General features: G+C 46.7%; 2 protein-coding genes across 6 annotated transcripts; one reads left to right on the forward strand and one right to left on the reverse strand.

Moving 5' to 3' along the window:
• The first annotated feature begins 517 nt into the window (after nt 1-517).
• On the forward strand, nt 518-5499 carry tbrg1 (transforming growth factor beta regulator 1). Its single transcript, XM_037478499.2, has 15 exons — nt 518-754; nt 994-1125; nt 1429-1486; nt 1586-1668; nt 1779-1815; nt 2178-2240; nt 2798-3034; nt 3141-3211; nt 3332-3567; nt 3666-3802; nt 3976-4122; nt 4225-4322; nt 4442-4552; nt 4816-4961; nt 5117-5499. Exons 2-15 carry the CDS (start codon nt 1007-1009, stop codon nt 5203-5205), a joined length of 1632 nt encoding a protein of 543 aa, XP_037334396.2. The 5' UTR covers nt 518-754; nt 994-1006; the 3' UTR covers nt 5206-5499.
• Nucleotides 5500-5517: 18 nt separating this feature from the next.
• On the reverse strand, nt 5518-12452 carry siae (sialic acid acetylesterase). Of its 5 annotated transcripts, none has more exons than XM_062561066.1 (10): nt 10153-11847; nt 9840-10001; nt 9279-9433; nt 9015-9153; nt 8716-8881; nt 8498-8580; nt 8272-8405; nt 7618-7772; nt 7136-7322; nt 5518-7033 (listed from the first exon to the last, which is right to left on the reverse strand). In XM_062561066.1, the coding sequence occupies exons 1-10, from the start codon at nt 10442-10444 to the stop codon at nt 6773-6775; spliced, it is 1734 nt and encodes a 577-aa protein (XP_062417050.1). In that variant the 5' UTR covers nt 10445-11847; the 3' UTR covers nt 5518-6772. The 5 variants fall into 5 exon arrangements, with proteins under 5 accessions (XP_062417050.1, XP_037324727.2, XP_037324737.2 ...); XM_037468830.2 differs by having other exon boundaries at nt 5519-7033; nt 10219-11845; XM_037468840.2 differs by lacking the exon at nt 10153-11847 and adding an exon at nt 12356-12452 and having other exon boundaries at nt 5520-7033; nt 8498-8589.
• Between the last annotated feature and the right edge of the window lie 437 nt (nt 12453-12889).

Below are 12889 nucleotides of genomic sequence, written 5' to 3' on the forward strand. Positions count from 1 at the left end.
CCCACATTGTAAATTATATTCATCACCATTGTCCTGGGGAAGAGGCATCTCTCACAAGACTGTATTTAAAAAAACTAAGCTGTGAGCACAAAATAGACCAAATTGGCTTAATTTTCATTTGAGATGTTGATTTGTCAAAAGCTAATAAGCTGTTTGTTTTTCTTCTTCTTGTGCTCTGAAAGAGTTCCATGTTTTCTGTGTTATTTTCTTTGCACATAAAACAACCACACAAACATTAGAAATGGAATTTAAAATAGTAATCAAACAGTTATCAATAATAATGATAAAAAGTGAGATGGTCAAAATGACCATCCTAAAAGTTCCATTACCATTATTTGTATTATTAGGATCGTAATCATTTTTTTTATTTCACAATTTTTTAAAAGCCAGAACTGCGTAAATACGTAACCCGTCAAAGCAGCCCAAACCGGAAAATCCGTAAACAGTGTTACCGGAAACACTGTCCGGTGTGAGACGCGGACATTTGTTCCGCAATCTAAAAACTCCGTGGACGTTCTCGCGTTTTCTTTTACATTTAAACTAAACACTTCTCCTGTAAACAGATATATTTTACAGGCGTATTAATAAGACGGAAGCCGCTGCTAAGGGGCTAACGTTAGCTTTTATCCTCTGTGAACGAATGAAAACCAGAGGCGATGAGCGGTGAAGGTTCCGGGTGACACGCGGGGGGACAAACACACCGGAGCACGAAAACACAGGAGTGGGTTTGCCGGTTTGCTACACTTTCACCGAGGTTTGTCCTTGCGTCAAGCTACTCTTTTATTTTAACGTTACGGTCGTTTTATAATGCATTAGCAGCTGTTACCTATTAGCAAACCGTAACTAACGTTACACAGAATATATAGGCCAGCGTTAGGTCTCTCTCCGTTCCCTTGGTAACAGTTGCAGTGTCGCTAACGTTTACGTTGTCCTAGCTTAGCTGTAAATATGACGCGTTGTTGTTGTTGTTGTTTCTTCTGTGCGACGTGACAGGTGCCCCTCTCCTATGGATTCACTCAACACTTTTGAATCTGAGATGGAGGCTGACGGTCAGGGCAACTACTCTCTGTTTCCCGCGCTGGACAGCATCGCGAGTCTATCCGGGACCGCCGAGACTCTGGAGAGGTGGTTTGAAAATAACCTTTTTTTTAAAAACTGATAATCCCACTTGATCGCAGAGTGGGATTGTTGCAGAAAGAAGAGTCATGGGGAGTACTGACAGGGAAACGAGCCGTAATACAGATGGATCTCCTACCAAACTGACTACTTCAAAAAGTCCAGTGCGATTATGAACTTTATTTATGATATTTAATGTGTCACGTGATTATGCTCTAAAATGTCTATTTCGCAAGGATTGCTTTTCAATGCGCCGTTCGGTCAAATAAGAACGAGTCAGTGGATGATAGCAGCGTTTCTTCCTTTTTGCAGCGAACCCCCGAGTGAAATCGCTGAGAAGCCGAACCTCACGTGGCTCGACGCTGCACAGGTATATTTCATTCTGGCCTAGTGACATTTGCCACAATCAAGACTGTTGGGGAGATGTTGATGAGGTGTTTCTCCCTCCCCCCCCCGCCCCCCCATGTAGATTGTATTGGAAGAAGCTGGACGTCCCATGCACATAAAGGAGATTAAACAGAGGATCATCGACAGGGGACTCGTTCAATCCAAGTACGGCGCTCCTTTCCACTTCCTCACACGCGAACCCAGATCGTGGGCCATTGTTATTGCAAACGTTCTCCATTTAGACCATTGATTTTTGTTTTGTCTTTCTCCGGCAGCGCCAAATCCAGCCTGGAGGCGGTCATGTACCGCGAGGTGAGAGGAACGTTTAAGACGCGGTCTGACAGCAGCCTCTGCTGTCGCGTATCACAACTTGCACCTCCATTTAACGTCTGTGTTATTTCAGTTGATACAGTACACCCGTCGTCTGCACTTCTGTTACTATTTCTTTCTTTCTCCATGTTTTACCCATCTGGCTTCTTTGGCCTTATTTCACAATATTAAAATAAAAACAGACTTTTCTGCGCTGTCATCAGAAAAAAAATGATGCTCTGTGCAGAAGCCTCTGAACTGCTGCGTCCACTGGGGGCATTAATCTACAGCCATTCAGGATTTGGGAATCAAATTTGGCTTTTCCAGGCCTGTGCATTGGCCCTCAGTCTCACATTATGTTTCAGACACAAAAAGGCAGCAGGAGATTCAAGAGGATTGAGAACAGAAACGGAGTCTTTGCACTGCTGGTGAGTTAAATGGGACACACACACACACCCCAAAATGAGTAATGGGATATCAAACATGCAGTTGAGCTTTAACGCTAGACCATTAGTCATGGATAAATTCTGAGGTGTTGCTGTTCACACAAGATACGGGTCCAGAACTGCACTCTGTAGATGTAGATGATCACATGAATTAATAAATGGGAGCCGCATGGTCTTTGTAATTAAGATTCACGTGTATCTGATGATTCTCAGATCAAAGGTGTCCACGCTCATCCGCTAATTATTTCCTTTACATATTATCCGATTAAAGGTCACGAGGGGTAATGCGTCTGCGTAATCCGGGAGGACATAATGTTAAAGCAGAGGCAGCTAGAAGTTAATTATCTGATGTATTTATAGTTGCATTACTAATGCGTCCTTGATAGTCCGAAAGAGATTCCTCCTGGAGAACACATTGTTGTAGTAAAAATAATATCTGTATTATTACCCCCATCCACCACACGAGGGCGTTGGGTTCTCGTGGTTCACGTGAAGATCACACCTCTCTGTCTCGCTCTGCGGCCCCTTCTCCCTCGCAGACGGGTGAGGAGAGGCAGCAGGCCCTGCAGGCCTTCACCGCCCAGTCCTTCCTCGGCTCGCCGCAGCACAACACCTCCTCCAGCTCTGGCTCGGGGGCCTCGGGGAACGCCTTCCCCTCCCCCACCAGTCCTACGGAGCGCAGGGCCAAGACGAAGAGAGGCCCGCGGCAAAAGCAAAACGAAAAGTACCAACTCAAGTACCTCAGACTGCGCAAAGCGGCCCGCGCCATGATATTTGTGAGTGAACTTGTGATCCCCCCCCCCACCCCTCCCCCCTCTTCATAGTCACTCTAGATTCACGGCTCTTTAACTGCCGGCGTTGCTTTCCTGTTTTTACCCGCAGGAGAATGCAGCCCTCCGCGATGAAGTCGCCCACTTGGAAGAGAAGTTTCTGAGAGCTAAGGAGGAGCGGAGGCGAGTGAACACCTCTCAGATGAAGCGAATGCTTTCCACAGTGTTCTAAAAAAATGGCCGTGTGTAGCAAGGAGCCTCCGGGTTCATCTCACTTGACCCCGTACTGCTTCGCATCCGCAGGTTCTTGCTGAAGTCCTTGCTGCAGTACCAGTCGTTTTCGGAGGGGGAGCTACTGCCCACACCGAGCTCCAGCTCTCACCCGCCGCCGGGCGCGTCGACCTCAGGCGCCGCGGGGGCTTCAGGCCCGTCCGGGGGCCACAACCCGGCGTCGGTGGTGTCAACAGGGGAAGACGGACCTCTTAAAAAACCCAAGAAGGAAAGGAAAGAGCGAGGCCGGGAAAATGGGAAGGAGGAATGTGAGTGCCTCGGTCAGGTGTCGATGCAGATTTGATTGGTTCGCATTCGTCCTTTTGAGACGCTGGGTCCACTTGTGTCGTTGTGTGTGTGCGCTCAGTTCCAAAGAGGATGTCCAAGAAGAGGAAGCTGGCCGACGGGACTCGCAAACTGGTGCAGCCCATCGCTCTGGACTCGTCTGGTCGACCCGTCTTTCCCATTGTTCTGGGCGGCTTAACAGTCTACAGCCTGGGAGAGGTCAGTGTCTGGCTTTAATCACCGGCCGTTGTTTCATAATCACCATGGCGACGCCCCGGTACGCCCAGCAGAGTCAACACATGCATGCTCCATTCTTGCTAAAAAAAGGCTTACAGCGGCCTCGCTTAGAATCAGGAAAAAGTATCACCAGATCCCATCCGGTTGCTCTGCAGATCGTCACGGACAGGATGCTGTTCCACGACGAGTGCGCCATTTACCCGGCGGGCTTCTGCAGCACTCGAGTCTTCGCCGGCATGAAGAGCCCCGACCAGCAGTGCCTGTACACCTGCCAAATCAAGGATGTGGGAGCCGGTCCGCAGGTACACACACACACACGCCGTAGTGATCGAAGTCCGGATGCCGTTCTCGGGGCCTTGGTTTTGTTGAGACAATGTAGAAAATGTTTGACACTGTGCCACCAGTTTGAGATCGTCCCCGAAGAAGATCCTCAGAATGCCATCGTGGCGTCGTCGGCCCTGACGTGCCACTCCAATCTACTGAAGGCCATCGCCTCCGTCAGGTACCCAGGTTCCCTTCAAAAGGCCCCGTGGTTGATTTGTGTCGGTGTACGATGAGCACCAAGCAACTGAGGACAGTGTCATTTCAGGTTTCTGACTTTCCCCCGTGTCCTTTTCTTAGTCCCAAGTGCGTATCTCCTATCACGCCATCGGGGGCAGACTTCTTCGGCTTCTCGCACCCCACCATCCAGAACCTCATCCAGAGTTGCCCTGGAGCGCGTAAATGTAGCAAGTAAATGAGCAGCATGCACCCTCAATACGGGTCACCAACCCCGACACACAGCACACACTTCACATCTTAAGGAGAGCTGGAGATTTGTTTCTGTTTCTTTGAGTATTTATTTTAATGAGTCATTCAATCATTATTGATATTATATACTTTCATGCTATTTCAAACCTCTTTTGGAAGAAAACATGCTGATTTAGTTACTCATGAGTTTTCCTGTTTTGTTGTGACATTGAGCACGTACTGTCGTGTTGTGAAACCTGTTGTAGCTACCGGTGGATCCGCTTTGAGGTGTGTCGCTCAGGCGAGGGCCAGTTTCCCAGCAGCCTGTCGGAGGACGACGCCTCGGTCAACTTCGAGGCCTATCAGAGACATCGGGGCTTTGATGAGAACATCAAGACGGAGCACATGACAGGTGGCTTAAATACCAGATTCCCATATCATATATTTGTTTTGGGCTTGAGGGGGGGTGTCCTTAGGCCTGTTACGTCACTGGACTAGTTGTTATTTCTTGTATTCTGTAATACTGACATGTCTGCGTTCGCTCTTCCTTTTTGTTTCACCCATCAGGGCCGGCACCGCAGTCCCCGAGGACTTCTCATCAGCACCACCTGACCTCCCCCGCCATGAAGCCCTCCACCTCGTATTTCAGCTCGTGATCCTCAGAGGGAATCCACCGGTGGCTCCAGACAGCTTTACTGGGGATGTGTGAAGGAATAGCTGATGCTAATGAACCATGTGCTGGATATTTGAAATCGAGTCTCAGTTAACGTCAAACATGGAGATGAAATAAGTATGAGTTTTGGTAAATTAAATGTGGTTGTGTTGGTAACATTCTTTAAGTTGCATACGTTTTTTTTTTAGAGAAATGCTTTTTATTAATAACTTCTATTTAATAAACTTAGCTTCGACTTGCCAGTTGACGCTTTGGCCATGAATGTAACACACACACACATATACCATGTATTTATACATACCATTTATTTATGCAGATTAATGTTGTAAACTTTCAAATTAAGGTCCTGGTTTTCCCCACCAAGTTCAGCAAGTATTGGCAGGAGTTGTAACTGCATAGATCGTCCACAAGGTCAACACTGTGACCGACTGTTTACAGCAGGTGAAATGAGTATTTAACACGTCACCATTTTTCTCAGTAAATATATTTCCAAAGGAGCTATTGACATGACATTTTCACCAGATGTTGGTAACAACCCAAGTAATACATACAAAGAAACTCAGAAATAAAGTATTGAACACGCTTACTGATATTTATCCAATACTTTGTTGGTAATGACAGCTATTTGGAGAAACTAGTCGCATTGCTCTGTGATTTTGGCCCAATCTTCAAATCTTGAAGGTTCTGTGGGCCTCTTCTATGAATCTTGATCTTCAGTTCTTTCCAAATGGGATTTAAGTCAGGTGATTGTCTGGGCCATTCTAGCGGCTTTATTTTCTTTCTTTGAAACCAGTTGAGAGTTTCTTTGACTGTATGTTTAGGATCATTGTTTTGCTGAAAATCTTTATCATCCTGGTAGATGGCAGCATATTTATGTCAATAATGTCTCTGTAAATTTGCACATTCAGCCTTCCTTCAATTATGTGAAGTTTGCCAGTATAATTTGCTGAAAAGCAGCCCCACACCATGATGCTCCCACCTCCACTATCAAACAGACTGATGATCTCTTTAAATGCATGCACAGAGTAAGAAGTACAAAATATTCCAGCAGAATACTTAAGTACCATAAGTTATAAGCTTTTGTACCCAGCCGACATGAATAGCGGACCGATGACCTGCTGGGAGCCGGCACTGCACCACTGAGACCGAACCCAATCAACTGTGTGGCTGCAAGTGCTACGAGCTAGAAAATAGGCTTCCTGACAAAAGTGCATTGACAGTAATAGAGAAAGTAACAGAAGTGTTGTAATAGTGATTGCAGTTTTTGTAGTAAAGGCAGTTTTAGTGGTTGTAGTAAGGAGCAGTTGAAGAGGAATTGGGAATTTTTGGAAAAGAATTGAGGTACAAACAGCAATTGGATGTCAAAGAAACATCAAAAGTTGAAAATGAATTAACGAGGAAGAAATAAAAAAAAAAAAAATGAAAATGAAAATGCAAAGCCATTCTTCCCCTTTAAAGAGCAAGTTCCTTGAACAATCCAGTGAATCTGACTACACACCTGTCCGATCAGCTCATTTGATCTAAGCCCCCCCCCCCGCTTGGTTTCCCCCTCACACCTCCTGCCTCCCTACGGTGGGAGAGCGCTCGGTGATGAAAGGGGGCGCAGGTAGGTCCCCGCTGGCGCTGTACACGGGACAGGCTTTGAAGTCACATGGCCAGTCCTTCCATGCGTATCGCAGGGCCGACGCTTCCTCGGCGGGGGGGCACACGTCGGAGGATAACTGCACGGTGGTCGGACCCCACTGCATGATGGGAGCTGGGACCCAGGCGAAACCCGGCCCGCATCGAGCCTGACCCTTTGTGCAGCAGACCTTGATGAAAGAAATAGGTTTAAAAAAAAATTTAAAAAAAAAATCACCGATTTAATTTAGTTTAGTTTAATACATTAGATCTAGATCTGTGCCGGCCTTTACCTCAAAGACGTCCCCAGACGACGTGACGCGGACTTTCTGGTCGTAGGTGACGTTGATGGTCTTGGAAGTGGAAGCGATGAGCTTGGGGAAAGGGCCCTGGAAGGCCAGGCCCTTCTCGTCGTAAGCCACTGCCCTGGCTCCCAGTGAGAGTCGGTGGGCGACATCCTGCTTGTCTCGGGGATGGATCCTGAAAGAGAAGCCACTAAATCATTTCTCACACGGATCATGGGGGGTGAGCATAGTGGGCGAGACCAAAGGTCACACCGTCACTACCCAAGAAACTAAATACAAGTCCGTTGTTTGTAGCGGTTTAGAAGGATCAGAACGACGCAAACTGGAAGCGGCAGTAGAGTTGGGATTTGAGCTCTTTTTTCCTCCGATTTTGTTACGTCAAACTGTGTGACGTTAAGCTCCAGGTGTGCTGCCCTTAAACAAAACGGCTCCTCTGTGCGGTACAGACCGCGTGCAAACACACTCCTTACGGGTCGTAGGGGGATTTTTTATCGGGTAAGTCCAAAGCCACGGCCATGAAGGTGTTCTGCATCCGGGGATTGGGGGCGAAGCCGTGGTCAGCGGTCTGGTGCCAGCGGATGTTTGGGAAGCCGTCGCTCTTGGAGCCTTTTCGGTAGGTGGACAGCTGCGAGGACAAAAGACGCCGTGGATTTACATTCACGACACCGCAGAGGTTTTACAAAAGGATTTCTGTGGGTATTTGTTTTACCGCCTGTGACGTTGCAGTCTGCCACGCTTCTCTTTGATAGAACCACAAGTCTACGTTTCTTATTAAAACGTTTTATTAATCCCTTTTTTTACTTTCTTAAATGTCTTGTCATGTCCTCATTTCTAATGTGACAGTCATTTTGAAGCCTTGAGTGTGTAGATTTCATCGTCGCTATATATTAGTTATTTGTAACGAATGAGAGATGTTACAATATTTGGAATGCGGGGAGTATTGATTCAGACTAAATCAGACCATAATCTGCATTAAATTAAGACCATGCTTCAGAATAACACTTTGAGAATGTTTACCGAAGGAATAAATCCTTTCAACAGACTTCTTTCTGCAACCGGAGGGCGGCGGCCCCTGCTGGTCAGCACATAAGAAAGCAAGTTCCCTCTGCCTGATTTTAAAGTACCTGGACAAATCCAAAGGGGAAGTTGGGAGACGTCTGCCCACCCGAGCCGCGGTGAAACGCCAACCTCCAGTCGTCAATCATAGCGGGGAAGGAACAGTTGTACTTTTCCTGGTTGTACTCTGCATTCGCCTCACCTGAGAACAACACGAGGCTTACAGAAGCACGACACACACGCACACACACACACACACACACACACGTGGCTACACCTGTGCGGGCGCCTTACCTTGGTACCAGATGGCTCCTTTGACGGTCATGTTGAGCAGCGGGTGAATCATTGCGTTCCATAAGACCGAATTCTCGTTCGGGCTGAGAAATCTGAAAGGTGCAAAAAGAAAATCGGAAACGGTGCAGTTAGTGAAAGCTACATTTTCTTGGGTTTCTTATTAGAGTAGCTTGAGAACAGTGTGAAACACACAAGCTTTAAAGACGTTCAGACTGTACCCGCTTGCCGTCTGCTGCAGGCCGCACTGCTGCAGTGCTCGAGGAGACGACCAGACTTCGACAGGCGTGCCCCCCCAACAGGACTCCACCAGTCCGATGGGGTACCGCAGCGTCTCATGCAAGTAGCGGCCAAAGAGCCAGCACACGGCGGAGAAATCTGCCACGTCTGCAAATACAATTTTACGCACAATGACCGACGAGGTTGCTAAATGCGACGACAGCGTAAAGTACGCGTGTTTGTAGTTCAGTGACCCGCGAGCCCGTCTGTAAACCCGTAAATAAACCCATCATGGACTTGCTTTCTGGCGGCACCGACCAGGGATGCTCCACTTGGATCAAATCAGTCTCCTCTGTTTCACTTTGTCTCAAGGCCGCCATGAAGATCCTCACGTGAGGAAACTTCTCTGCCTGGCGCAGCTCGTCTGACGCGTTGAAAATCTATTGGGGGGGAGAACACATATAAAAAGTTCAGTAAACAGTAAACATGAATGAATGCATGCATGCATGAATGTATAATAAATAAAAATTTAGACAGCATCTCAGCAAATCAGAGAGAGAGAGACCTTCGAAGTCTGAAGCCACATGTTGCTCTGCCCGCCGCACAGCCACACGTCTCCGAACAGCACATCTGTCAGAACGGCTGCGGCGTCTTCAACGGCCGCGGTCACCTCGTAGGGACCCCCGGCTTCAACCGGGTCCAGGGTGACGCGCCAGATGCCTGCAACAACAACAACAGAAACACACAACGTCCTCATTGAACATGCGCTGTAAACGGGACGAGGGCACCGCGGTGCCCCTTGATCGGCGCCGCGTGTGCACGGTGTGGGAAAAGCACAGGTGCGATTAGTTCCCTTTGTTTGCTTTGATTTTAGGCCCCTGGTTCTGTGATGAGTCACAAAGTCCGCTGTGAAAAAGGCCCCGACGTCTGACGCACGTGACGAGGCTCACGTGACCTGTAAGGAACCGGCCCTTCTGCATTCCCGCCTCTCCCTCGTTGTGGCACCGACGGCTTGCTTCTTGCACCATCAACAACCCAAAACGGCTCACGTGATTTGAGAGACCGTCACGCGTGCATTGCCTGTCCCTGCCCCCCCCCGCCAACATGGATGTCGACGTGGACTCACCGTTTGTCACAACAGCCAATGCGTGTTTCTGTTGCGTGGGTCCCGCCAAGGTGAGGGTCACGTTAGCACCCTCGGGGCCGTAGCCCCACAGCACGGCGCTCTCCGGAGCCCTCTGGAGCACCATGTGGTCTCCGTAGTAGGACGCAAAGCGCAGCCCCCCCTCTACGCAAAATAAACACAAACAATTCGATGCAACCAAATCATTAAAAAAATGTATATGTATATTTCATTAATAAAAACAGTGTGGCATAGACACGGTATGCTGGGTAAGGTGGAGCAGAGGTATTCCTAAGTTAACGTTAGCGAACTTAACTTGAAAGTTGGGGAAAGTTGGCACTTCCGGTACCCTGCGAAAGAGGAAGACGCTGACGGTACTCACCACATTCGTAAAGAGAAGCAAAAAACATGAAGGCAGCACACAGTGAGATCGCCATGACTAAAAGAACCTCAAAGCGAACGAAAAGCTGAAAACGTCTTTCGGACAAAGTTGTCGGAGACGGTGACATGTCGCCATGCCACTCATAAAAACTTAATCGTTCCGGTGACGTCAGCGTCTGAATAATGATCTTCAAAATAAAATCCCGAAAGTTCAAAAGAAACATCATAATTCACATTGTTTAAACATATTGTAAAACTCAAGCATATGTTAGTAGTTTTGTAAGTTTGTCTCACGACAAGCTAACTGTTCGTCTTGTCTAAATTAGCAACAAAGAAAACATTTTAAGAACTTCAACTGGAATGACTTCGAGACAAATCCTCAGTTCTCCCTATGTGCAACAAATAGTTAATATTATAATATAATAATATAATACCCAAATCATTTTGGATCAAAAGAATTGAGATTTAAATTGCTGAAGTAACATTTATACTGATGAAATATATTTTTTTTAATATATTTGATGGCCCTAGCAGTTCCTCTCTGAAATAGGCTCAACATGGTGTATAAACCCTGAACCTTGTGCTACTTCAAATGTTATCACTGGCCTTTGAAGGGGGAATCCTTTCACATGTGTGGTTACTCTACATCTCACTATATATACACTATATGAAAACACTGTTCCTCTTCTATGTGAAGTTTTGTGTAAAATAGCATGCCAGCAAAGCCCAGTCTGTGCATTTGTCTTTACTAAAGGCAGACTCGTAAAACGCTTCCGTAAACATATACCTGGCTGGTAAACTGTTGGATAATGAATGCTTCACCTTTTTTCTCATTTCTCATGCTGTCGTTTTAGTCTATAGATGTTAATTACTTTGGCTTTCGTAAGAATTCACCTCACATAGTGTCGTTGTTCCCGAAGTTTGACCCAGTATGCAACCGACCGCATGGCGAGGGATGAGAAGAGATCGTTTTTTTTATAAATGAAATTAATTTTATTAATCAATAATTTCAATTTAATGGACTTTTTTTACTTGCCAGTTGAACCTTTGACTGTGAATGTAACACACACACACATGGGGACAGTACAAATAAACAGTCGGAAAAATAGACGAAGCACCCGTAATATTATTAATAATAATAATAACAATAATAGTAGTTATAATAATTATCAGGCCCACGCACACACACACCCTCACGCATACAAACAAATAGTCACGTGCGGTCCCGCAGGACCGGGTAGCTCGGGTGCGGTGCATCACCAGTCCAACTGTCCGATCCAGGGGGGAAAAAAACAAAAAAGTAACATCTCCCGATCACGTCCCTTCCGGATGACACGCCAGCAGTCCCGTGGATGCCAGTGACGTCCTCGGCGTGGACGACTCAGCCGTAGCCCGGAACCCAGTCACGCAAGCACACCTGCCTGTCAAGATCTACCGACAGGATAAAGGTCTTGTCTCCAGCTCGCTGGGCTGCATGCGTGTGGCCTCCAGCCTCCAGCAGCCTTCGCGGTAGAACCTGGGCTGGACCTCCAACAACCGCAAAGGTCCCGGACAGACTGCCTGGCCTACGGCGGGGGGACTTCCTGCCTGCTTCGACAGCGTTACCTGCGCTGCTCCCGTTGCCTAGCAACCTGCTGAGCTTAACAATAAGAGCCTTTAAACCCGAAAAACGTACATATTTCATTTAATTCAAGAAAGATATGCTTCGCCTCCGGAGCATGATATATTTTAGGCTGAGAAAAAAAGTGTTCTTTTTTATTGTACTTTATACGTTTTTCGGGTTTAAAGGCTTTTATTGTCAAGCTCCCCCGGTTGCTAGGCAACGTGAGCAGTGGAGGTAAAGCTGATGACGCGGGCAGGAAGAGCGTTCGGTTCAGCCTATGCGGTTGTTTACGCAGGTCTACCGCAAAGGCTGATGGGGGCTACAAGGATGCAGTCTAGAGACACGGCTAGTGTATAAAAAGGAGGTTGGTATCGACATGGGATTATTTGCATGGGACGCTGCCTTCGGAAAATATGAGACAAATCCTATTTTTTTCTCAAATACGTGGCGATGTCTTATTTTAAGGGATGGGTGGCAACCCTGCCTAAATCACTTCCGGTACCCTGAAACTGAAGAAAACGCTGACGGTACTCACCACCTTCGTAAATAGAAGCAATAACAAATATGAAGACAGTCCACAGTGAGATCGCCATGGCTAAAACGGAAAACAAAGTGGACAAATATCCGTTAGACAAAGCCATTCGGGACAGTTCAGTGTCAAGTGACATGGTTTGGTGCTATGCCAGTTATAAAACGTGATTGTTGCTGTGACGTCAGCGTCTGGATAATGATCTTCAAAATAAAAGCCCGACAGCTCAAAAGTAACAACATGAAAACATTGTAAAACTCAAGCATATGTTACCAGCTGTGGACATTTCTTCTAATGAATTATACTTTTTCGAATATATTTGAAGGCTCTAGTAGTTCCTCTATGCATACACTTGGCTGGTGTATTTTTCTCATTTCTTATGCTGTCGTTATAGTCTATAGTGTTAATTATTTTGGCTTTCATAAGAATTTACCCCAAATTAGTCGTTGTTCTTCCCTAAGTTTGACTCATTATGTCGAGAAGAGATCTGTTTTCTATAATGAGTGTAATGTGACTTTAATTTACTCACAGAATGTTTGG

Source organism: Pungitius pungitius, chromosome 3 (assembly GCF_949316345.1).
Source record: "Pungitius pungitius chromosome 3, fPunPun2.1, whole genome shotgun sequence".
In the NCBI taxonomy this organism is placed as follows: domain Eukaryota; kingdom Metazoa; phylum Chordata; class Actinopteri; order Perciformes; family Gasterosteidae; genus Pungitius; species Pungitius pungitius.

Excerpts from the sequence above, each read along its gene's own strand:
- tbrg1 (XM_037478499.2), top strand. The coding sequence starts at position 1,007 with ATGGATTCACTCAACACTTTTGAATCTGAGATGGAGGCTGACGGTCAG. Across the intron at positions 3,212-3,331 it reads AGAGCTAAGGAGGAGCGGAG|GTTCTTGCTGAAGTCCTTGC; the intron begins GCGAGTGAACAC and ends TCGCATCCGCAG. Across the intron at positions 4,553-4,815 it reads GGAGCGCGTAAATGTAGCAA|CTACCGGTGGATCCGCTTTG; the intron begins GTAAATGAGCAG and ends AACCTGTTGTAG.
- siae (XM_062561065.1), bottom strand. The coding sequence starts at position 10,444 with ATGATGTTTCTTTTGAACTTTCGGGATTTTATTTTGAAGATCATTATT. Across the intron at positions 8,406-8,497 it reads AGGAGCCATCTGGTACCAAG|GTGAGGCGAATGCAGAGTAC; the intron begins GTAAGGCGCCCG and ends TGTTGTTCTCAG. Across the intron at positions 7,323-7,617 it reads AAAAAATCCCCCTACGACCC|GATCCATCCCCGAGACAAGC; the intron begins GTAAGGAGTGTG and ends CTTCTCTTTCAG.